The sequence below is a fragment of the Anomalospiza imberbis genome, chromosome 1, assembly GCF_031753505.1.
Source record: "Anomalospiza imberbis isolate Cuckoo-Finch-1a 21T00152 chromosome 1, ASM3175350v1, whole genome shotgun sequence".
In the NCBI taxonomy this organism is placed as follows: domain Eukaryota; kingdom Metazoa; phylum Chordata; class Aves; order Passeriformes; family Viduidae; genus Anomalospiza; species Anomalospiza imberbis.
Genome location: NC_089681.1, coordinates 76,573,420 through 76,599,988, shown reverse-complemented (window position 1 = coordinate 76,599,988; position 26,569 = coordinate 76,573,420). Strand labels below are relative to the sequence as shown.

General features: G+C 35.6%; 1 protein-coding gene and 1 long non-coding RNA gene across 10 annotated transcripts in view; one reads left to right on the top strand and one right to left on the bottom strand.

Moving 5' to 3' along the window:
• Positions 1-26,569, top strand: part of CDH18 (cadherin 18) — a 527,119-nt gene that overhangs the window by 343,164 nt on the left and 157,386 nt on the right. For all 9 annotated transcript variants that reach the window (XM_068197208.1, XM_068197189.1, XM_068197200.1 and 6 more), the window contains one exon: positions 15,752-16,232. In XM_068197208.1, the coding sequence (XP_068053309.1) occupies positions 16,005-16,232 (228 nt within the window). In that variant the 5' untranslated portion in view covers positions 15,752-16,004. The remainder of the gene's footprint in view (positions 1-15,751; positions 16,233-26,569) is intronic.
• Positions 18,817-21,138, bottom strand: LOC137479993 (uncharacterized). The gene is made up of 2 exons (XR_011002648.1): positions 20,458-21,138; positions 18,817-19,508 (listed from the first exon to the last, which is right to left on the bottom strand). It is a non-coding gene; the product is annotated as an uncharacterized lncRNA (long non-coding RNA).

The following is a 26,569-nucleotide window of genomic DNA, read 5'->3' as shown; positions in this document are numbered from 1 at the left end:
TATATTGACATCAGTAGTACATAGCTGTTACTGTGTTTATTTAAGAAACGCTGATAAACCAAGATGAGCTGGATTTTTTGTGTGTTGATGTTATTCTGGTTGTTCATGGGATTTTGACATGTAAATTTTTGATGCATTGGATTTTATGGTCAAGTGTTGAAATAAATAAAAGTAGAACTGTCCCATAAATTGTTTGCTTTCAGTCATTTATTTTTGTACATATCAAATGATTCACATCTTGTAGGTTGTGTCTTACCACTAGCATGTGTAGTCAGCTTCCCTGGAGTCCCATTTCCTTTCTCCCTGGTGAAAATGCAGTAAAAATTAATTAGAAAAAAGTATGGTCTCTAGTGCATTACTTTCATAACACATTGCTAAAAGCAGCTGTAGTAGATGAGATCGAACTCCACCTGTCTATACCTTCTTTATTCTAAAATATTGCTTACGAAGAGGTATTGGGTATTTTTTTTTCTTTGCCATCAAGAGAAAATAGATGTGCAGCTGAAAGTGATTTTTAGAAATGCAGAGAGATTTCCCCCTGTATTTAGAATTCTTGTGTTTAGAATAAGGAATAAGATAGTGTATGTATATAACCAGATTGCATTAAAAATTTATTTTGATTTATTACAGCCCACATAATAAAAATAGTGAAGGGCAGAAGATGGATGGATTAAGCACTGAATATCACATTCTTTACTGGATATTTTGTTCAGTGTGTGTATCTTTTCATGTGTCTCTTTTCCTTCTCATGCATAAATCTGCATTATTGCAATAGTCATGTAAGAGCCCTTCATTTTCATGCAAGGGGCAGGCACAAGTGTTTAACACCTGTCAGTGTTGCTTAAATCTGACACAGGTATCTTTTACAGACTGTTCAATCTTAAGATCTGTACAAACCAAATAATGTCAGCACCTCACAATTCAGAGGTTTAGAAACAAAACTTATATTCAAGTTTTAAATTTACAGCAAGCTGCATGATAATGATGGTCAGGATGGTGTGTAGGAGGTGATTTCATAACCGTGAAAAAAATGCATCTTTGTTCTGCTCCTTGAAAAGTGATATCACCTAAGAAAACAAACAAACTAAATATTTCTTGGCTGTTTTTCCAATATAGGATGGGATTTGGGATGGAAGATAGTTGCTATACAAGCTCTTATTTCATCAGCCATCACCTGGGGTTAAAGATCAACTGGGGTTAAAGAGTGGCCCCTTAGTCTCCTATTTGCTAAGTTACCTTAGCCTCCTGTGCAAACAATTTCTCTATGAAGAAGAAGGAGGTTTAAAGCTTCCTTAATGCTATTAAATCTGCATCAGATCAGGATTATGAACTTTTATTAGCTTTTTAAGCTTTTCTAATCACTGTGGGTAGTTTTTGGTCTGTTTGTTTTTGGGTTTTCTTTTTTTGATAATGATATGTCTTCTGCGGAAAATTGTTTCTTGTTGATAACTTTTGAATCCTTTTTATTCCCAGAGGCTGATGAGCTTTTGCTAGTAGTCTCAAAAACAACCCAATCCATATCTAGTAACAGTAGCTCTGTGTTAGAATATGTGGAAATTCATTCATTCATTCACTCTTAACAGTGAAATATTTATCAACTTTAATCAAAAGTAGCAGGTTACAGATGGAATTATAGATAGAAAATTTTAGTTATTATTTGTCTTGATTGTTTTCATACTACATATTGCAAGACTATTTAAAAAAAAAAAAAAAACAAAAAACAACAAAAAAAAATCATAACCAAACCTGGAAGCTGTTGCACTTTAAAATTTCTTTTTCATTGTTCTATCGCTCCTTAAATTATTCTCTTTCTAGGAACTCTGCTGGATGACTACTTTCATAAGTAGGATACAAGTTATTACAACTTGTTCAAAAATAGTTTTCATGTTTATTTAGGTATCTTAGTCTACCATTTTATTCTTTACTTTACTTCAGTACTTTATTCTTGCTTGAATAAAGTACTCTGAACACAGTGTAAGTACTGTCAAATAAGGCTCAAAGTGGGAATGAGATACGAATCCTTGCTCAGATATGGATCCTTGCTCTGAAACACTTTCCATCTTAGAAAGACAGCTCAATTTTGCTAGTCCTTCAGTTCTTTTTCTGGTGTTCTTTTAGTGATGCTCAACATCACTAAACCCTCATCCTGGTCACTTGCAGAAACAAAGCTAACTCCAGAAGACATGCAAGTTACAGTTCAAGGCTCTCTCTGGATACAAAGAGTCCAATTTTTTCTATTAAGCACATGGTGAATGATTTCTTGAAAGTTTTCAACCCACAGTAGAGAGTCTTGTATAACATACCATGCCTTTATGAACAATATCAAAATGATCTTACATGTTTTCACTTGTTGTTAGACTACTGTTGTGATAATGGAAAACAAACATATTTTGAAAATTGAATTCTGCATTCTAAAGTTTTCCTGGTGAATTTATACATATAATATTATCTGTGTATAGAAGCTGTTCTTCTAGCACCATAAAACACCAATAACATGATAAACAAAATGTTCTGTTTTAAGCTAAGTTTTAGTCAGACAAGCCAATTAATGTGAATGAGCTTTTCTTTAATAGGCCTAAAGTTAAGTAACTCTTTTTTTGTTTGCTCAATAAGAACCTTAGACGTGATCCTACTGATTAACCTAGATTCTCCTTCCCCTTCTGTTTTTGAGGATTTGCTGGTGTTATGGCTTGAACATTAAATCTCTGTTTATCTACCTGTTTATATGTTCCTGTGAAGCTGTCAGGACAAGGATCAATGCTAACATTTTCACAAGCACAAAATAAAGTTGCATATACAAAATCTTTGGCCATCAGTGGGATTAATATATTTAACACAGTTTGCTATTTAAGTCTTAAACTAGTTTGTGAAAATTGTCCACTGTATGAAACTCAAATTAATTTTAAGTCCATTAGTAAGGTCTTACTTTGGTTTAAATTAAAAATAACTTTTCTAGAATAACAGAGAACTTTTTAAGGAAGAATTGAGGTGACATATCTAGACAAAAAAAGAATGGAGGAGTAACATAAAAGTTATAAAGCCTACCTTGTCTGAAATGAAGAACAGGCTCTCTGCATCAGAAAAGTAGCTTAGGAAAAACAGTAAAGAACAATCTGAAATAAAAGAATGGAAATAAGTTTTTCTGCTCTGAAAAGAGAACGAACATGACTTTGTGCATTTGACTATTAGTACATTATTTCTTAAAGATTACTTTAATATAACTGCATTCATTAATTAATATTATGAAATATTATGTGTTCAAAGACACTGTTACATGAATCAAAATTGAAAGAGTTGAATTTTTTGTTGTTGTTTTGGTGTCCTTTCGCCTCCCTGAGAATAAAATTTGTGATGATATGCATAGATGTTAGGAAAAACAAAGCATCAAATAGTCAGACAAATGCAAGAAAATGTCACTGTCTTCCTCATGTCAATATTGACTTCCACTGATAACTGAACATTGTTATTTAACAAGTACACTGTCATTTTTATAGTTATTTTACCTGTTTTAAAAAAAACATGTTGTGTATGCATATATGTATACAATGCAAACCAGCATGCATACAAGAGAATTTTCACTTTCTGACAGAAAAAATGCAAGATTAAAGAACCACAGACTGAGCCAGGTTGGAAGGAAGCACAGCGGATCATCTGGTCTGGCCTCCCATCTCAAGCAGGGTCATCCTAGAGCACATTGCACAGGATTTTCTCCAGATGGTTCTTGAATATCTCCAGGGAGGGAGAGTACACAGACTCCACAGCAATTCATTACAGTGTTTGGTCACCCTCACAGTAAAGTTCTTCTGGATAGTGCCTATAAAAAGTTTTTAATGATTGAGGTTTTTGGTTGTGGAGTTTTCTTTTTTTTTTTTTTTTTTTCTTTTCCTGTCCATAACTTTGAGTATTGGAAATGGAAAACTGGGCAAAAATTAATTAATCAGGGGAGATTTAGTTAGAAATTTAAACAGACTAATGTGACTATTGAAAGATGGAAGCTTGTAGAAATTTTGTTCACATAAGTACACACATACAGTATGCATATCGATGTGGAGACATCAGAGTAGCAAGGTTGTGTGGTTAATATTGATTCTAGTATGTTTGGCCGAAGAAATATCACAGGTGAAATCACAGACTTAAGGACATCTGAGTTAAAGTGTGATGTGATGATCAGTGCCTATAATTACCTTTTCCTTATTTGTCTTAGTTTTTCTACAAGTACACCCAAGCTCAGTATCTCTGGTAGCATTACCTAGGTAGTCTCAGCTTGAAAGAGTAGTACTCAGATAGTACTCAGATAGTACTCAGATAGGGCAGTGTAGACTTTGCAAGACTTAACTGTCCAAAAGAGCCCTCATATGCTTCTGGAATGATATGTGGAATTCATCTGCTTTTCTCACAGTTCTCTGTGAAATTGAGCCATTCCTCTTGGCTCTGTCTCTAAGTTCTCTGTTGCCTCTTGTTTTGCCATATTTGCTATTTTCTGAACACCTATTCAGTTAGCCTTACCCAGTCAACAAATTTCTCTGCAGTTAAACAGTAGTGTGCAGCCTAGAACCCCATCCCCCCCAAAAAAAAACAACTGTATATTATGTATTATTAAGATTTCTGTGACAAGATTATTAGTAGTGTACATGATTTTAGGGAGTTTAAATGCAGCACTGAACTGCTAGCAAAGAACAAGAGGTAAATGTCTTTAACTGCTTCTGAAGCCTCAAACATCTGTATTAGATCTCTCTTCCATTTCTTTATTTTTTGCTAGTCAATGAGATGCTACCATACTGCTCAGAGGAGCTTTTGCTATTAATTTTTGAGAAATAATTTGGTAGGACAAACAGTACATGTGAACTATACACAAGTGGGTTATTGCAAGTTCTTTCTATTTAAACTAAGTAATTGCTCATCAGTGTCTCATATATTTGCTTTGTTTCCTGATTGGGTGACCTGACCTTCATATATGGGAGGAATGACTCAAGAAATCAGTGAGATTTTTATTCTGCTAGCAAGTTCCTTGGGAAGAGAAACAGCACAGAAGAAAAACCTCTGCTGCTTTGGGAATATAAAGGGACCTTTGCACTGCCTTGCATACCTGTATTACCTTTGACTAGTACATGGACCTCAGATACAAATGTAGATAGTTTCCTCTCTGGTTGAGGAACAGAGAGAGACGTGAGTCAGATTAATGAATCATCTCTCTGTGTTTCACAGTTGCTCCTTTCACAGCAGGTAATGGCTAGCGTGACTCTGTGTGCAATTATATTTACAGAAACAGTGGCTGGATTTTATCTGACTAATTGTGTTGTTACTGTGTTGTGCTTCTGACAGTCACTCTCTGTGCAAATCATTTGGGTATAGTTACAAAAATATTTCTTCAGTTGTTGATTATGTAATTTCATTTCTTTTATCCTGTAGTTTCCATATCCCTGCTTATCATATGGAAAATAGTTTTTTATGCCAACTGAGGATGGCACTGAATGCCTTAATCTTCTTTTAATGTCATGTTTAGGTTATCTGTTCATTGTAGCCTGTGTACATGTGGTGCTCATTATCTGTTCATTAATTGCCTGTGTACATGCAGTCCTGTTTGCAGATTAAGAACTTTTTCAGTCTTGTTTGCAAACTTTTAAGATCGTTTTTTGTTCAAGAAAGATCTGTTTCATAATTCATTTAACTCTCATTAAATAATATCTTTGGTCAACAGGGTACCAAATCCATTGGTTTGTAGTGTTTAATAATTTCCTTTACCTATTTATGAATATAAGAATGCTTTCTAATAACCATCTTCAACATTTTTTCAAAAATCAAGGAATCTTAAATCACCTCTACAGTTAACCACTCACATTTAGTGAAAAAGACAGGATAGCAGAACACAGCTCATCTTGCACATTATCTAACTAAAGCATCAATTAGATAAACTTTTAAAAATCCTGCTATGACAATACAGCTTTGACTGCATAGTGGTTCTGGTATATTTTTAGCAGGTGAGGATCTTATATGACCCATCTGCTTGTAGTCTGGCAATGATAAACCATCTTCGAATGCAAATTTCAAGGGCTGATAGTGTTTTGTTATGGAGCATTGATTGTTTGTATATAAAAATTGCATATTTTTGTATATAAAAAAGACTAGATCCCCCCACAATTTTTTAGAAATTGTATTATTGTTGTTGATTAAAACAAAACCTTTTTTCTTTGAGTAACTTTTTTTTTTTTAATAGTTCAAGAGTTTTGTGGTTTGGGTTTTGTTGTTTTATTTTGGTTTGGTTTTTAATTTTTGTATCATATTGGGAGTCAGTGTGCTAGAATCCTTTATTTGGACCATTTAGTATGAATCTCCCTAGCCATGTAAGGTGCTGGATTAGTCACCTAGTGTAATGTGGCTGGCTTTCATTTTTTCTAAGTGGTGCTTCAGTTAATGCTATCCATTAAGAAATCCATTAAACCTTGTGTTTAGTGATAAGCTATGCACAGTCCCAGAAGAAAGTACCCTGATCATGACTTCATATTTATTTTTAAAAATTCCATGAACTCCTATTAAATCTGCTATTTTAAGACATTGGTACACAACAGTCTTGACCATCTATTTTATTTTTCAAAAAAAATTAATGATAAATCAGATGTTAGCCCAGTAAATATTCAGGAGTTTCTTTTGCCAACATTAAAACCTTCCAAGTGCTTTTTTTTGGTGACTATTTATCTTCTAAGAGTCTTTCAGCTTTTCACACTTTGTTCATCTTCATGGTACAGCTAGGTAGGACTCCAGTGGGTTTTCTTTCCCAGTGAAGCCCACCTAGATAAAAGACATGACTAATCTCCTTTAATCCAGGTGGGAAGGTATTTGGCCAGAATTACTTGCACAGGTTCAGCAATTCTGTGCTCTTTTAATTGCAAGTGCTGCTAGGCTGTCCTTAAAATTCTCTTCATAACAAAATCGGAACTACAGTTCATGCCTCCTTCTGTAAGGAATGTGACACTTCTCCGATTAATAATTGTAGAATCACAGAGTATCTCGAGTTTGAAGGCACCCACAAGGATCATCAAACTCCACCTCCAGGCACTGCACAGGACATCCCCAGGCATCACACCATGTGCCTGAGCGCATTGTCCAAATATTTTTGGAACTCTGACAGGCTTGGTTTTGTGACCACTTCTCTGGGGAGGCTGTTCCAGTGCCAAACCACCCCTTACGTAAAGATTCTTTTCTTAACATCCAACCTAAACCTTTCTTGACACAAGTACATGTAATTTTCTCAGGCCACTGGTCAGCAGAGAGATCAATGTCTGCCCTTCTGCTTTCCCTTGTGAGGAAGTTGCAGACAATAATGATGTTGCAAAAGCTCTTTTTCCTAGGATGTCTATTTTCTTTTGTGGCCCCAGCTTTATCTGATGCAACCTGTTCCAGCCAACCAGGTAAGTTTTGAATGCTTACTAAGTTAACAGGCAGTCTAGACTCTGAATAGTGTAATTATTTCTTATACTGGAGATAAAAGTAAAAGAAAATTAACTTTTATCTAGGACTTGAATCAAACCAGTGCTGGTTGATTGATTGCTAGGGCTGCAGCTAGGATTTTAAAGGAAAGTTTGAAATTTTCTATTTCATCTTGACAAAATAGAACTTAAAAAAAAAACAAAAACAAAACCAAAAAAGCCCTAAAAAACTCAGGGTATTAATGCTGAATGGAAAGTCATCTCTGTTCTTATCTTCTTCATTTTTCAGTCTCAAGATATTATTAGGACAATATAATATTTTTACAAAGGAAAAGATCTGACTAACTTTATGTGCTAGAAATAATGAAGAGTCTATACTTGTGCTGGGTTAAAGGTTTAGGTACAAGCTGTCTAAAACCAAACATATAATGCAAATATGAACAAACCCACTATCTTTCAATTAGGCCTCTGAAAACTAGTGAAGTTATTATAAGCTAATTACTTATTCAGCAGTTGTTAATCCAAAAAGATGGCTAAGCTTAATTTTATGTGGTCTTATGGAATAGTAATACATCAGTTTCTGCTACTGGAGCTGATTCATTAAACAAGAAATATTATTTCAGAAAAATATATAATTAACCTTATGAAATATGTAACTGAAGGTAAAAGGAATATTTGAAAATAGTACCTGCCTCAAATGGAAGAAAAATTGGAAAGAGAAAAAGAGAAAGTTTTACATTTTAAAAAACAGCCTGGACTGTGAACACTTTTGGATGAAATCCTAGGTGCTACAACCTGTAGAATTAATGGAGTCTTCTGACACTGTGTCTGTGGAGCTCCAAGCCACAGAGCGTAAGCCAAGAGAGTAAGAGGAATGGAGTGTCATGAGTATGGATTATTTGATGTATGTATGTCAGTCAGGATGGTGTTGAAAAATCCATCACACTTTGCTATCTGAAATACTTTAAAACAACTTAATGCTAACTCTGCAGCTAAACGCTACTGTTATCTTTGAAAAATCCAGTGGAGAGAGAAACTTATTTTTTACCTTTGCAGTGACTATTCTTTGTGTCACGGTTTGACACTGGCGCGATGCCAGCGCCCCCATGAAAATGTACTTTTCTAAATAATTGCTGTGAGATGTGATCAGGAACAGAGCAGAGCAGGCTCAAGATTAATAACAAAGAAAAGAACTTTATTAAACTACTACTACTATAAAAACTACAAGCACTAAATCCTGGATGAAGACCTTCCAAAACACCCCTCCTCCTCCCACCTAATTTCTAAACAAACTCAACAGTGAGACAGCACCCGGGATCCTGATCAAGTTGCCACCCTTCAGATAGTCAAATACTCAATCTTGAAAGGGAGACAGGAGTCTTTCCTGTGCCACAGACTCCCCAGGAAACACAATTGCCACCCTTGTGTTTCCATGTCACACATGGCAACCGCCCAGAGAAAATCTGCCGTGGTGACACTCTCCTTTCCATGTCACAGTGCTCTCACCACCGTGCATGGACAGACTGCTCATAGGGCTCCTTTAAGGATGCTTTGCCATGGACCAAAAGAGACAACAGTTCAGTTTCTCATTTTGGGACTACAGTCCCCCCCATTTTCCCCTGGGGCTGAGGGTCCAAGAACAGAGGTCCTCTTCTCCTCTTCTTCTTCCTTGAAGACAGAAGGCTTCTCCCCACCTTCTTCAACTCTCCTCTGTTCTCTCTACTCCTCTGCTGGCAATCACTGAAACAGGTCTCTTGGCTCACCAACGCACCCCACTAAGTGCAGCTTCTGTCAGGAGAATTTGGTTCAGTCTATGGCTAACAAGAGAAGTCCAGCCACAAGCCACTCCATCATCTCCTTCCAACTCAAGAATTTTTTCTTCCATCATCTCAGATCCCAGACTGTCTTTCTTCTACTTCAAATCAAGGAGGAGTAATATTTTACAAAGCCTTCATTTCTCAGGAAAGGGTTAAAAGCTCAGACTCCCTGGACAGCTGATATCTCTGCCCAGCAGCCGATTCCCAAGGCCAAGGCTGGGCACCTTCCCCCCACCTCCTTCTCCTCCGCGCCGGCAAAGTTACAGGTGCCGTCCGGACTCTGTCTCTTCCCTCTGAGGGGGGATGACAAAGACATCTCCGCTTCTCTCCACCCTTCCGTCCACAGGAGCTGGCTCGGTTCCAGTCCTTCTACCCCTCAGCTCACCTCGACCAGGCCTCATGGCTCCCCCTCCCCCACCCAGCCCCATGGCTGGACAGGGGAGATCTGCACAGCACCCTGACCAGAACCAAAGAGACCGAGCTCTTGGGAGTTTCTGCTTTTATCCCCCTGGTTTCTCAGAGGTGTATCCCTATCTTCAGTGGTCACTTCAGGTGCCAATATCCAAACTTGACCACTGATTGGTTTGACCCAACTTCCTGAAAAAATCACTTCCATGTCTAACCACGACACTTTGGTATCTAATTACAGCATAGGGGCATGTAAAAAACACATCTGTAATTCCAAATTGTCTTTCTGTTACGTAAATTTCTTTTCAGAGGACCAGCTAGCTTGCTTACCCATGAGAAAGATTTCTCTGTTGTTTTGTTTTTGCTGTTTTAGAATACACAAAAATATGTAATTTCCCTTTCTTTAACGGTCTTCCAGGATATGGCTGCTTTTTTTTGTTTCTTCCTCAGCTTTTGTTATAACTATTTCTTTCCTTGTAGGGTAAGAAAAAACAAAAAAGGAGGGCGTTTCTTTTTGATTTTCATTTGGGCAATGTCAGTGAGAGTGATATACTCATCTAAGTAATTAATTTTGTATCATGTGTTTCACTGATTGTAAATTGAATCTAAGAATATCCCAGCATTTTGCATGTACTACATAACAACCTGTAATCATTAAGCCTCTACAGTTGCCCTTATACTCTTTTATTTCTTTGTATGGTATATATTTTTTAAAATTTTCTGATATAAAATGTATTAGTAGTTGGCTTTATCTGTGAATTATATGTGAAAATGTGGAAGTTAGGAGAGCTTTTTGGGTATGGAATGTAAAAATGATAGGGAAAAATTTATCAGCTTTCTACTTCCCTTGCCATTTTTAGCATACCAATTCCCAGAAATCTATATTCCTTGTGGAATTTTGTTCCATGATTTGTTACCAATTTGTATTTTCTTTATTCAGCTGTCTTTCTTTTGAACTGTAAAGAATACATTTCATAGATTTCATAGACATTGTATTGCTGAATTTTTTACATCTTTTCTAATAGCTACAGCTGTTTCCACTTGAACTTTTCAATCTGCTTCTCTGTCTTGATTTGTTTTCCAGTGATTTCTCAGTCTCTCTTTTATATATTTTTTCTATTTTTTTCTCATGCTATTTGGTTTTTTTTTTTATAATGTCTGATTTTTTGTTGGTATTTTTGATTCCCTTATCCACCCTTTTCTTCCCACAACAGAATTTCTGTTGCCATATATGAAAGAATGGTCTTTATTTTTCATGGACGTGCTTTTATTTTTTTTCTTGTAGTTTTTGTTTCTATTTATTTTGTAAAGGGGAGTTTATGTAGAATAATAAGTAAAGTAATAGTAGGTATTAGATTACTACAGACACTTTTTGGGTTTTTGTGACTAGATATGCTCTTTGTCAAATTCTGTGTGTAAATGTGAATGAGTGGTACAAGATATAGCACCCCTTGAGACTGTACAGCCATCAGCTAGAATTGCTGGCTTAAGAGGTGAGGAGAGGGGCATTCAATGTTCTTTTCTCTCTATTTCTTTTAGAAACTGATTAATTTTCAGAGTGATAAAGACTGTGTTTCAGAATAGTAATATACCTACAAAAAATTTTAACAATAATTTAGGAGTTTGATATCTCATGCAATTATCTTACAAATTAACAGAAATTTCCTTATGTTATTGAAGTAAAAAAAGGAGTCCATTCTAGAAAGTCTGCCAATATAGAACTATAGTTGCAACATTTTTGGTTATTGGAATCACTATTTAACTATTTCAAGAGCATTTTCTTAATTAGAGTTTTCTTAGTTTTCAGTTTCATACACATAGCTACAACTAAAAACAACAAAGGGGCAAGACTGCAACATGTAATACAGTTTTAAATGCATTCCAAAACAGTTTTGTTACTACTTCTGTCAGATTGACTAGCAAGTGTAGAAGACAGACAATTGTATATTGTGTCTCTATCACCTAGGCTGAGAAGAACTTGCTGCTTCAGTTTATCGTGTAACTTCCCATAGCTCAGCTCTACCAGGCTTGGGAATAGAGAATGGAGATCAACTACAGATGAAAAACTTTCCTTTATCTACCTAGAAATGTCACTTTTTTCCTGACAGTTACCTGAGACGTTCAGTAATACTATATGTTCTCTTGGCAATCTATCAAAGGATGCAACAAAAAAATCACATTCAATTTTCCTTTCTGACACTAGTTCATTATTCTGCCTTTGGTCTCCATGTGAATATACCATTGTTTCTGCAGTGTTGAAGGATATAATATTGGTAATAAACAATAAACATAGGCAATCCAGGCCATAAGATTTTTACAGGTGATTATTTATATATAAACAATGACAGTGATTTGGAACTGTTCAGATTTTGATAATATCTTTTTTTTTATAGGAGGAGATTTATAGGGCAAAGGGCAGAGAGAGAAGTCAGAAAGCATATAAGCAATTTAATTTATTACAAGCTCCATAGCTAATTGTCATTTTGTCACCATGGAACTTAAAATAGATGTGTAAAAGATAAGTTGAATTGTGCTAAATGTTCATCTGCAAAACTCGATTATTCAGAAGAATTTAAATGGGGGTCAATTTGATGGAAGATAGAGGACACTGAGATTCAGGGCAAGTACCCATTATGAAGGCTGCATCTCCTCGTGGTGGTGAAACATGCACATTTTGCATCACTATGTTCCTGTTAGTTTACTGGGAATTCACTATAGGGTCTTACACTAAGCAGTAACTACTGTGCTGTAATGATTTCCAGCAATGTTGGTGGAACTTTCCCATCTCATTTAATTATTTATTTTATTTTTAACTCACTCTGACAGTCTCCTGAGCTACACAACTCATTTTCATGAGGGCTCCCAGGAGATGGCTATAACACAAGTCTACTTTGCAGTTGCATTCATCTTTATAACAAAAGTCATAAATGAAGACACTTACTCTGAAGCTGCAGACAAGAGCAATGAGCGGGTATCGTCTCAGTATGTTAACTTCAGATCAAGGGATTTCAGAAAGTTAATTTCTTTTTTTTTAACCTCTGTTCACAGTTTTCTTGTCTAGCCTTTGTTTTACTGTCTCCTCTGTGTTAACTGTGTGAGCTGTTTCCATCTGAACTTTCCCCTGTAGACACACTCTGCTGTCTTCAAAGTAGATTTGAGTTTCTTTTGGGGTGCGTGTCATGTCTTTATTAAATGCTATTCTAGGCATTTAGTAGGAGAGTGCTGAATGAGGACCTTTGTGCTGAGCATTTATTAGGCTTTGTCTTTAAAGATGTTTACCAGGGGTGTAACACTTCAAAGAATCGACACTTAAAACCCCTCCTCTTTGATTGTTGAATTTGTCTTTGTGGAAATCAATTTTTAAGCTTCATGTACAATTCAAGAACTGTTGAAGGCATGAACTTCTAAATATGAGTATAACAGGAAGTAAATATTGCAAAGTTTTTTTCCTGCTGTTGTTGTTGGTTTTGTTGTTGTTGTTGTTATTATTATATTACTAATAAGCATATTTGTTCAGAATAAAGGATTTTATAAATTTAATTTTCAGTTCAGGTGCTTAAAATTAAATCTCTTAGTTGAATTTAATAAAATAGTGGTTTTACTAAATAAAAATGTATTGCCTCCTAGTTAATGTTAATGCTAAGATGAACAGACCTTTTTTAAGATGAAAAAGCCCTTCATATTTTGCTGTGTTTTTTTTATCTTATCTTTTCCAATATATTTGAATATTATATTATAATACAAATGTATATTATTCATACATTATTTAAATGTATAATATTTAATTATTATATAATGTAATATAAATATTAAATGTATAATATTTAAATATTAATATACATAAATGTATATTATTTATGTCAATATTATTTGTTCTGGCTCATATGTGACTGTGGCATAACAATTTGCTGGTTCCATCTTGGTTGTTTTGGTTTGTTTGGGTTTTTTTCCCTATGGATGACTTCTGAGAGGGAAGAGAAACAAAGTTCTGTTTAGTAACTCTTGATTTGTAGGTAGCTTCTGCTACTTATATACATATTTTTATGAGGCAAGAATTTTCCATCACAACTATTCCCACAGATTTTGTTAAAAGAAAATTCAGTAGTAATAATCTAAATTGCATTTTAAATGTGTTATTCTGAGAAATTTCAATGCACTTTACATACCACTTGTAAGTTATTACCTGCTGCTTGTGGTCTTTTGAATGGCTCACAGGCATTTCTCAGGATGGAAACAAAGGAAAGAAAAATAATATTTGAATGGATAAAACTAAGGTGTTAATATTTTGTGAGAAACTTCTTAATTTTAATGTACATCTAAAGTACATTAGAATAGATTAGTAATCTATTTAAATAGATCATCTGTATATATAGAAATCTATATAAGGAAACTTCATGCCTCAAGGTAAAAAATTGTTTCTTACATGAATCAGCAAAGAATGCAAAAAGACAAGGAAACTAAGAAAGAAGCATAGTATACTCAGAAACAAATGTGAGACCCCGAAAGTCTGGATTTTATCCCTGATCTAACTTAGACATCATAAAATATTTAACTGGAAAAAAAAAATCCTAATAAATCACATTTGAACTTATAAGAGATAATAATTCTTCATGTTGTATAAATCTTTTCAGAGATTAAATGCCAGTTTTTTAAGGGAATGTTGTCTTGGACTTCATAGGGATTGAGGGGAGATTAAAGTGCTTTGGAAACAAGAAGTAGGATAATGCTAAATTATCCTACTAAAAATTTATTTCTTCAGTTGAAAATGCCATATAGAATTTCTTTTTGAGCTTCTGCACAACCACAAGAGACCGAAGTTCTTTCTTCACTTCAGTAAAGCCCACTGTTCTGAACTGAGTACTACCAATGGAAAATACGTCCTTTCTGTCTATTTCTAATGTACAGTAATCTTAAAGTATTTTCCATTGTTCTGATGAGGAATTGTTTTTAGCTAAGAGGTTTGGGATTCCATTATTATTATGGACTTGAGAGAAACATAAGTTCAAAAAAATTGCAGCCAAATGACACTTAATAAATTTTCTTCCACTGCAGTATTTTTTCTGCTGGCTTTCTAAATTTTTTTCTGGTTCTTCTTTAGGGATTTTGAATTTATTCTGATGGGTTCCTATGAAACCTAGAAAGTTTCATTAGTTTGATTCTGTTTCTGTTTATGTAGCTTATGTTTCTGTTTATGTATCTTTATGATACTCAAAGAAGACCAATATTGGAAAGTCCATTTTTTGTAGTTTCAGTTGCATGTTTTCAGACTCCTGATACACTGACTGATATGGAGATAATCTTTGACATCATCAGATAACTGAAAAAATGGTTACTTTAATGTAACTGTTTCTCTAAGGTTGAATAAATGTTTTACTTTCAAGGTACTTGGCTTTAAGCACTGCATCAACTTCCACATATATTCACATTTTACTATTGTAATAAAAGAGGTTACATTTTCCTTTTTGAGGTTGAGAAAATATTGTCCATATACTGAAAATACTGATATCAAAACAACATGAACTTCCTGTCAGTATGACATAATTTTATGATGTCCTAGATGATATTGGTTTGAATTTATATAAAGCACAAGGTGTAAAAATGCATATTTTGACTGAAGCTTCCTGTCAGTATGATCTAATATTGACTCAGAATTTTCAAAGGCCATTTTGGTGGAATTCTTTCAAAACCCATTTTAGACTAGGTATTTTTCATCAAGCTGGAAATCTGTGTGGTGAATAGAACATCAAAAACTCATGTGAAATGATTTAGCGATCACTATTTAATGACACTGTAGTACTGATTTTGTTCTACTGCCAGACTAGGTCAATGATTTGTAGGTAAAAGCCAAAGAAACTGTTTTGAATCATCCAGCTTTTAATTATGTGAGTGTTTTCACAGCTTGTGGGAGCCATGCTGTCTTACTGTATTTTAACATAAACAATCAGGAAATGCTTTTACACGAAGGACTGAAATGAAATTTTAGTTCCAATGATAGTCTTTGACCGAGTGCTTAGTACAACTTTGAGTGTAATCTAAGGTCAGAAACCTGAAAATTGCTGGTTTTAGTGATGAGTAAGTGTCTTTCTTTCCTTTTCATATTAGATAGAAAATGGTCGGCCGTGGAACTCTATTGTGAAGACCTCAGAAGAAATATCAATTTTTCCAGTCAGCTTTTCATAATGTAAATATAATTTGAGCTTTCCCAAATGGGCAGCTAAACCATGAACAAGCAGAAAAACCCAATTTGGACTGTATTTCTGAAGCAGACTTCACCTTCTTTCTTGGCAACTTATTGAAGGATTACAGCTGAAAAGGACAAGAGAAAGAAAACCTTGAACAGGAATCTTATCCTACAATGAGAATTACAAGTACATCTTGTATCTGCCCAGTCCTAGTTTGTCTCTGTTTTGTGCAGAGGTGTTATGGAGCTGCTCACCATGGCTCCATCAAGGTGACCAGAAATCAAACCAAACACATAGAAGGCGAAACAGAAGTGCATCATCGTCCAAAGCGTGGATGGGTGTGGAATCAGTTCTTTGTTTTAGAAGAACACATGGGTCCAGATCCTCAGTACGTAGGAAAGGTAAGGTGGTTGTTTTCTTTTGGTTTTGGTTTGTTTCCTTCCATTCCGTGAAATGTGGCACTGATAAGAGGCAGATCATTTATCTCCTTAGATGGCATCTCCTCTTTTAAGGGAAGACATCTCTTGGATTGCTACATATATTTACAGTGAACTTGCTAGCTGCCTATGAATACTGTGTTTATTATCAAAAGGATAAATAAAAGTATATAGGATTAAAATACTAAAATATGATAAAACAGGTTTTCTTCTGAGCTCAGCTAAACACAGAGTGTGTGCAGTTGATCCTGTTACATCAATTTCCAGAATCCTAAATGCTTGGAGTCACTGCTAATGGCTTTTCCAAACTACTTCAGAATTATATCATTTCTGCTTCAGGAACTATTACAAATGCAATCTAAGCTCCATAGGGTATTCATTCCACTCTGAGTGTAGCGTGGAAAAGCTCTCCTCCAAAAGGAAATCCTCTGTGGCTTTTTTCAAATGAGGAGATACAAGGTGTGTTAGTTTTTAGAGTTCCTCAGAAGTCTGTAAGAACAAGCCCTGCATTTATGTTCTGATATATAGAGCAAACTTCAGACATAATGTTCAGACTAATGTAATTGAACTGAAGCCTTGCCAGCTGAAGTCTGATTCATCATGTGAAATGTTGTCTGTAGAGTTTGGGTTTTCACTTTTAACAACTATCTATATGGTTTTAATCCATTATATATGACAGAGAAAGTTTTGCTCTCCTTGAAGACTGTCTTTCTGCATTATGATATTTTTTTTTGTTAGGTAATCTACATAAGTCATAATTTCCTTAATGAAATCAGAGAAATACATAGAATATGATGGGTAAAGTAAGATGGTTAATGGGAAAGAGGGCATGGAAAAAAGAATTATTTCATTTTAGTTTCCCTTGAAATTAGAAATTCTGAAAATTATATGGTACAAAGATATGCAAGGGAACCAGTAGCCTCTGAAATCACAGATGTCTGGTAGTGAGGGCTTCAAATTTTGAACAGTATCTTCTGAATTAAAAATAGGAAGTGGAACAACTGTATTTAAGAGACTGTTAACACAAAGGCTGAAAAAATATCCTTTGATGCCAAACTTAGTAAAATACTAAGTATTTCAGAATGCCAAAAATTATTGAGACATGTGAAGGAAATATAAACTGAGAAAGGACCTTTCTAAATGGAGGTAATGATTTGCATTGAAAGAGAAGCTTTTAAAAGGGGTAAGGAGATGAGGAGATATGCCGTCAGACTGCTTTACATTGATTAACATTTTCATAAATGATTTTGGAATAGGAAAAAATTTTGCAAAAATACTGTTGATGCAAAGCTATGCAGGAGAATCAAAACATTGCCTGGAAAGAGCTAGATATTACGAATATGGTTTGGATAGAGAAATAAAGAGTAAACCTTGGGAATACAGAACAAAGTAATGAATTTCTGTTATACACTAGTGATTTATTGTAATTGACGGAGGAAGAGAAAGAGCTGGTTACCAGATCTAATGTCATGCTTTAACGAAGGTGAATGTGATACTAAGTTGTAAAAGCTGATATATAAAAAAAGGGATAAAGGGCACTGAAGCCATTGTGGAAAATAATGTTGACCTATTTGCTATTCTGGTTACTTTTAGACAAGAAAATGGATTTATATGTGAAGCTGTACAGAAAGAATTGAACATTGTGGCTGGGATAGTAATGGAGAATAAAATATGTTTGTTTAATTAATTCCACAAATAATGGAGGAGGGCACATAATATTATATAAATACACCTCGGAATAAACCACAATGAAAAATAAAAACTATTTTGGTTGCTTGCAATTTTACTTGAAAAAATAAGGTTTTGGTGGCGATGAGTTAATTTAGAATTAAGATTTAGTAAATTTAGAATGAAAACAAGAATAAGTCAAATTCTGAAAGAGGCTACTAACAGGAAGAGAAAAAATAAAAGCTGAAAGTGTTTCAAAGTACAGCATATTTGTCTTTATGAAAGCTTTTGTAGACATGATTGCATGCCAGAACAGAAGCCTGGATTCAGCGAGCTGAAGCATGGACCCTTTCAATTTTATGTTCTTATGATGCTATAATATATTTCCTTTCATCCTCTGACCACTCTGTTAATGCCACATTTACAGAGATCAATGAATAGAATTTCTTTCTATCCTTTGTGGTCAAAATGTGACTGCATGCCTTGTTTGAGGACATTTCTCCCTCTGTACTTACCAGTTTGTCTCCCATTTTCCTCAAATAATTTCTTCTGGTGCTTATGATTTTCTACTGTGAGTACTTCACAACATTAGCAAGCTTATCTTTGCAAAAGCTTTGTGGAACTTAAAAGCAACTGTACTTTATTTTCCATTTGGTGTGATTATTCTGATGACCTGATTTAAAGAAAAAATCAATTATATTAGCTCAGTCATATACTTTTAATTAAAAAAAAAAAAGGTGGGGGGAGAAAGCCTGGCTGAGGCTGTCATTATATCAATAATTAGAAAAATTTCAGTAGTGGTCATTTAACATGAAAAACACATTTTAGAAAAAAAGTTTTTTTAGGAATGTTGCATAAAATTGTACACACCTCATCAAGGTCTCATTTTACATGCCTTTAATTTTACAAGTAATTTTCACACAAAGCCCTTCAGTTATAAAGGAAGTCAGTGCCCTTTAATTCCAGGCTTCTGTTGGGTGGCAGCATGCTGTCAATTCTGTCAATTATTAATTCTGTAGACTACTCTGTTTCACTGGTGAGAGTTCTGTCATTTCAGATCTGTCCTTTCACATATTTCACAGCCAGTTTGGGAGTAACATCACAGAAAGCGGAGTCATTATGTACTATGGTGTTATAATGCTCATATTCATTGTCATGGAAATGCACAGTGTGGACAAGAATAGGGTAGGCCTGCAATGAAAATGCTAAGCTTTCTCATTGTTACTGTGAAATGACTGTCAAGAGGATGGATTCATTCATTGCCATCATCATTAAAACAGTGTTAGGACAACAAATTATATTTTAATATCAAGTACCCCACCATTCCTCAGACATTTTTCCTTTTCTCCAAGAAAATGTCATTTGGAGAATTCTCTATAGTATTAATCCCTAATAAACATACTCACAAGGTTTTTCTAGGAATATGGTGAGGCACAGGTCCTGGAAAGATTTGCTTATTGTAGAAATGGAAAATGATCCTTTTGTAGATATTGTTTGCGGTTCTCAGATTATTGAACTGGTTCCCTGCTGTTGCATGTGGGGTAAGTCTTCAGGGTTTCAACGTATGTTTCGCTCATGAAAGAACCCAAAAATAGTTTTGTATTTAAAAAGGTATCTTAAAATTGTTTAAAACCACAATGACTTCTTTTTCCAAAGTTATTAATTATTTGTGGATGGTTTCTGGAAAATTTCTGAATGATCAATGGTATCTGGAAGTATTAGTTCAGAGAGACTATTCACCTGCAGGTGCAAGTATGTGTGTGTGTGTGTGTGTCTGTGTGAGTGTGCTTGCAATGCAGAATCTGCAGAATCTGAAATTTGAGTAAGGAAGGTAAAATATCATCATCTCAGATAAGCAACTTGAATGCAGAGACTGAGCTTTCAGTTGCATGAGACTTCTTTTCTTTTTTGTGTCTCTGATGTAAATTTCTTAAGAAATAATAGCCGTGAGTGCAGAAAGGGGCAGGGTTAGTGAATGCACTAGGACCTGATGATGAATCAGTTACCTACTGCGCCAGCTCAGAAGAATTAAGGTTTTCCTGCAGAAATCTAGAAAAATTTGGGCTGTAGTACTGCAAGCTTTTACATTTCTCAGTTGTTGTAGTTGACATCATTTACATTTCTCTTGGTTTTTCTGAATTTTTCTATGTTAGATAACTCATGTCTCAACATTTGGAAAAAATAGCAAATAAAGAATTTTAGGAGATAAGTGAAGAAGACTACGTGTTTCAGTCCATAATATTCTTCATTTTGAACCTTCACACCTCTATCTCCAGAGGGTCTGCTCCTTCTTAAAAGCATATTTCTAAAAATCAGTTGCACTAGAAGCAAGTCATAACTGCACATTTGCTGTGCTTTTTCTTTGAAGAGGGAAGTAAATAAACAGTGATAAAATGAAGGTCACTGTGGATTTGGGGCTGAGTGAGTCATGCTATTAAGCCTGAATAGCAGAGGAATATGATGCACAAGTCTGAAAATTTATCTGTGAACCCTTTGGATCTCTGAAATATCAAACCTATACCTCTTAATCTACTTCAGATGACTTCTGAAGAGTAAATAAGAATGACTGTTCAGGTATTCAGATCTGCATTAGTTTTCAACCGCTTTTTTCTTCCCTAGTTTGGGGGATGGAAGTTCACTTAGTTCTTACATGTTTACCTGTAATGCAAAACCAGATTCAGATTAATGTTGATGTAGGAGATAAGGAAGTATGGGACAGTTGGAAATGAGTGTGAATATAGGAAACGGGGAGAAGAAAGTAACATTTTTTAATGTGCCTTGAAATGTTTGTACTGAAAGTTAGATTAGGAAAGGAATCCCAGGTGTTATGGTAGATTTACAAGATATCAATTCTTTTAATTCATCATTTTATTCTTGAAAACATAAATACAGCATAACAGACTTGTCATTCAAAATTATTTTTTCAAAGTAATATGTGACATGTTTTGCAATAAGTTAGTTCTAATACAAGACAGTGAATCTAATCTTCCCTGACCATATCAAGAAAATTTCCCATCTGTGATTTAATGACGGTAAGGGGACATTATATATGTTTTAGAATAAGTTCCAAGGAAGAAACAAAATTGGAGTTTAACAATTAAAACACTTTTATTCGATTTTAGATGTTTACATAATATAAAATATATCAGATATTTCAACATTTTTAGCACAAGCAAATAGTTCCAAAATTTGTTTTGATAAAAAGGAGTTTTATTTTATGGTAAAGAAAATTAAAAGGAAAGTGTAGATGACACAGTCTAAATATTTTGCACATAATTTGTTAGCCATTTTCACGCCTTTGTAAGAAGGTAGAAAAGTGTCATCAGCAACAAAATGCAAATAACATGCATCTCACTTTCTACCTTTTAGGTTGCTAGTTTCACAAATAATAAATTTATATAAAATAATTTTTCTCTATACCTAGGGAAAATGTAATATCAAGAACATGAGTAATAAACCTGTTGTCAGCATGGCACGACATTATACGGCCCTATATCACATTAGCCATCTCCTTTTCTACTGTAATTTTTAGAAAAAGCTAGCTCAATATTCTTTCCAAACCCAAAGCATTCCCAAATAAAAAGGCATTCATATGTATTTGTTTTGTCCTGAGTTCTGTTTGCACAGACACCTTTGCTGCCTCCTACCTTCATATCAGAAATGTTATTTGGCTTCACATTTAAAAGTTCAAGGCATACTACTTGAATTCTACAAGTCATAAAATGCTGTGGACCTTTACATTTTTGGGTTTGGTTTTTTTTTTTTTTAAGTGGAATCTCTAAATATTCAAAGGTCATTTGGGGGAAAATCAGATTCAAGAGAAGAGAGAGCTGTCATCAGATGGATCAATCTGACTTTCTTCTAATGTGTCTACCTATATCTGAGGTTTCCTGAAGCATTGCACTGACAGGGGCATTTTGACTTGACAGACCAACCAAAGAAACAGAAAAACATGAACATATTGAAGTTCAGTCCTAGTCCAAAGATATAGGATGAAGTGTTTACCTTGTTTAACTTCATTTAAGTCAACATGAAATTGCACCAAAAAGAAACTGGCTCTTTTATGTCAAAACAGCTACATTAAATGTAATATGTCAAATTAATAACTGTTTTTGTAAGGAAGCTTTATAGAGTCTGTCAGTTTTATATTGTAAAACATCAGCTCTCTATGTGAAGACTGTTATTTAAATTAATGGTTCAAAATAATTTTGTCAAGGTGATCTAATCTTCCCTGAAGTTATTATGGACTGAAGAATTTGATTTATTTAATTTTTCTTTTTTATATATGTTTTACTTCTTATTCTTTTATGAATTTGCCACACCAGCAGCCAAGTTCCATGACTTTTACATCTTCTTTACACTGAACGGCAACATTGACAAAACCAACATCTTTTGTGTGGAGCTGCTATTTCTCACTTAAATGGTTTAGCAGTAATTCTTTTGAGGGTAAATCCAGCCTTGTTCCTACCTAGCCTTGTTCCTGCATTTCTTTTTTTCTTTTCTTTGGTCTTGAACTGGTTTTGAAGTGCTGGCGCCGGAGCTGTGCCGGTGCTGCCCAGGCTGGCCCCAGGCAGTGCCAGCGGCTGCAGCAGCCCCAGTGCAGGCCACGGCTGAGCCCCTCAGCCTTGGGCAGGTGGGCGAGAGCCCCGGGGAAAGCCTGGGCAAGGGAGGGCAAAACACTGCCCGACAGCCAGGGCTGAGCAAGGGGAAGAGAGCGAGAAAGAGCCCTGTGAGCCCCAAGGGGATAGCGGGAGCAGGGACGGGGGCAAGAGAGACCCGGCAGGGATGGCCCTGCGGCCTGGGAGAGACTGGAGGGGCAGGGCCTTCCCTGTGGCCCCTGGAATGGACTCACATTGGAGGAGGGAAATGTGAGGAGAGAGGATGCAGAGGGGAGCTGCTATGGGCTGGCCGCTGACCCCAGTTCCTCAACTGCCTGTGCCCATAGGGGAGAAGAGAAAGACCAATCAGGACTAAACATGAAAGTGGGAAAAAAAATTCCGGTGTGGGGGGAATAGTTTCTAATTTTTTTGCAATTTTTTTCCCTCAACATCCAACTCTATTTTAATTGCCAGGAAATATAATTCAATTTCCTCATGTTAAATGTGTTATAGGTACTAGTCAGTGACCTTTCCATTATTTCCCAACCTACGAACTTTGCTTCATCTCATTTTTCCCCCTCTGTGATCTTCAGAAAGAAGACTGAGAGAGTAGCTGGGTTGGTGATTAGGAGCCAGCCAAGACTGACTCACCATGAAGTTGATGTGGTACAACATGCCTGCTCTGTAATTGCATCTTTAACTCATGCCATACTCTGAATGCATAGTCTCTTAGCCTCTGACAGTCTTTCTATGAAAACTATGTAAAATAGCCATATAATTGGTGTCTGTTAAAAAACAAACAAACAAAAAAAACCTCCAAAAAACAAAAGAACCCAGAAAAACAAAGAAATAAATTAAAACGTTAAAAAGAGGTAATTACATCCATCAGATGTAGCAATTAGGAAGCAAAGATAATTCTGCATATTTTTATATTAATCTTGATTTTAATAACTTTGTTTTTAAAGGATATTTACCATCTAATTGTAAATCAATAGATAATGAAGCTGAAAGTATGCTGATAAACTCCAGTGTGAATTAGCATGTCAGTTATTACTCAAGTACCTTCTTGACCTTATTTTAAGAGAGGTGCTCATTCGTGTTCATTATCACGGCATCTCGCTGTGTTTTCCCGGTCCCCGGGCAGCTCCGGCACCTAGAGTGGTACTGCCTCTTTCCAAGAACCGGGATCGCCACATGTTTCCGGACTGAGCTCTGTGCCGCTGTCCAGGTGGGAGTGCCAGCAGAGTCTCGCCACTACGAGCGAGAGACAACAGTAAAGAGTGAAGGAACGTCCGGATTCCCCACGCGTGGAAGGCTGAAAGTCCTTTATTGCCACAGGGAGCTGCACTGAGGCACCGCGACCCGCTCCCAGCTGGCACATGAGGAAAATGGCCATGAGCACTCCGAGGAGTGGGATTATATCGGGGACGGGGTGAGGAGAGCAGGGACCCTCCTGCCCAATGGAGACAGGCGCCGTGGTGATGACGTGGACCACGGTGCCCAACAGGGACGCGACCGGGGCGGACCCCAGGCTCTGGGGCGAACGGGGGATGGGAATTCGGAGTGAGTGGCACCGAACTCTCTGGGCAGGACGAGCAGTGGTCACAGGAGTGACAGCGGAAGCTCCAACAGTCAGGGACCTGGAGTGAACAGCCACGGGGGGGGGGGGGGGGGGGAGGAGGGGAAGGGAACAGACACAGGGGGTGCACAGGGGTACACGGATCACAGCTAGCTAACAGATCAGAACTCCTAACCTCAAACCCAAACCGCGATGCAACACATTATCTGTGTAAATTTCAACACCCACATGCCTTGCTGTCTTTTAAAAGATTTTGCTACATCAGTTTGTTATTCAATATAGTTTATCAACTCATTCAGGATATATTTGTAAAATTACATATTATCTGGATGTGGCTTGTTTAAACACTGACAGGAGCACTTGTGTTGAATGATTCAAACTATAGACTAAATAATTTTGTTTACTGTATAGCAAGCTACAAAAGTTTAAAAAGGTGAAGTAAATTGAACATCAAAATTAGGTCTCTTTTCATCTAGACTTATGTGACAAATGAAACCATGCAGAACATGCTTTTCTGGCCCACATTTCTAAGGTGAAGATGCTGTAACAAAATAGGAATTTCAGGTCTAGTAGCTTACTAATTACTCTCAAAATGTCTTGGAAGAAGGTGAATATCAGACTGCAATATTCCTAGACTCATTGGAGGTAGCCAAGGGTGATTTGTATACCATATTCTGTACAGCTGTAAAGATTATTACTCACATTTGTTGCTTTTGAATGTGGTGCCTTCTCAGCAATTGCTTCTTTGTCTTAGAAGTTACACTGCCTAGATGTTATCCTTCAAGTCTCATAGAAAATTTGTATCTAATGTCCAAATTGTAATTTATTTTGTTCTAGAACACATGCACATTTTTAATGGCAATAAAAATGTGTGAAACAACAAGAAGTAAAGCAGGAGAACTAAGGTTTAAATCTAAAAGTTTTCTGTCATTTGTAATCATATTACACATGGTCTATGGAACTAACATCACAGTAATGAGTATTGAGATGAAATGTTTTTGTAAATGTTTACTTTCTAAAATGTACTAGGTTTTTCTCCTTATTGTAGTGGAAAACTCCAGCTCATAAAAACATGAAAGCACACTTTCAGAATGCTTGTTTAAATTTTTTTCTGCCTAGCTGGATTAGCTCTGGTTGGTCCTTGGCAAGCAGTTTGCTCTCATTTAAATAGTTATTCCCTCATCTTCAATTTAAACATACTTTAAAAAACAATAAGAACACAAGAATCTTTGTTTGGAAAGAAAGTGCAGAGGTGAGGTCTGCATTCAGATTATGCACAATGGTTTAGAGTCAAGAACCTGAGCAGTGATAAATCTTTACATCTGAGATAAGAGTAGAATAATTTTAAAGTCATCTTTATATTCCTGTGATCTTGGGACTATTTGCTAAAAAAGTCTGTTCTCTCCAGAATTTTGTTGAGGTTTTCTTAAAGACAGAGTGCCTGTATGGAGCTATTCAAGACAGGAGATAGAATTGTTATAGAAATGTCCCTCTGCAAAAAGTTGTTATTTAAGGGCTTGGGGAATAAACTCACCAGAAGAACTTGTCCTAAGTCTGTTACTGAATAATAGTGCTGCAGCTGTCCTATGTTTAAACATTTGTATCGGGTCTTCATTTTATTTCTTCTAATATTTTTATTTTTTTCACCAAATTACATGCAAAAAAAAATCCAATCATCAGAGTTAATAGTTTGTATTCATAAACTTACACTTTGGATTTAAGTCAGGCTTAGTGTACAATTAATTTGTGTGGCATGAGATCATTGCATATTCTTGTCTATTTTGTTGTCAGATATGTGTAACCTTAACTGTTGCCAAAATGTGAGGTTTTTTATTGTCTTCCTGTGAATTTTAATAATGGATACTTAAGCTATCAGTATAAAAAAGAGAGCTTTTCAAGGTTTCATATGAAAGACATACTAGTAATTATAGTTCTAATGAAAAGATCTTTTCATAATATTCACTTGAGACATTCTTGAAACATTCTTGTAATACTGATAAAAGAGGTGCTATCCAAGAAACATCCTCCTTTACATTAGAAAGCCTGTCCAGGAAAGGGTTTCTGTATACATTTGCAAAGCAAATGGAAATGTTTTTAACTAATATACATGTCCATTATTATAAATGTCCATATTAAAAATCCATTTTGAAATGCATGGTCGACTTTTACCTTTATTTTAGTAAGCTCTGTAATAAGTGTTTATTGCCATATATATGTATTTATATATATATATTACTACTTAGTATTATAACTCTTAATTGTAAAAGTCAATAGTGACTAAAAAAATATGATTCTGAATTTGTAAGTATTACAGAAGCAATGTTTGTACACGCTAGATATATGAATACTTTCTATCTGAAAACCTTGGGTGAAATCATGGCAACATAACTTTCAACAAATCAAGTAGCGTCTAACATCTGTATAGATGTTTCAGATGTAATATTAAAACTGTGAGA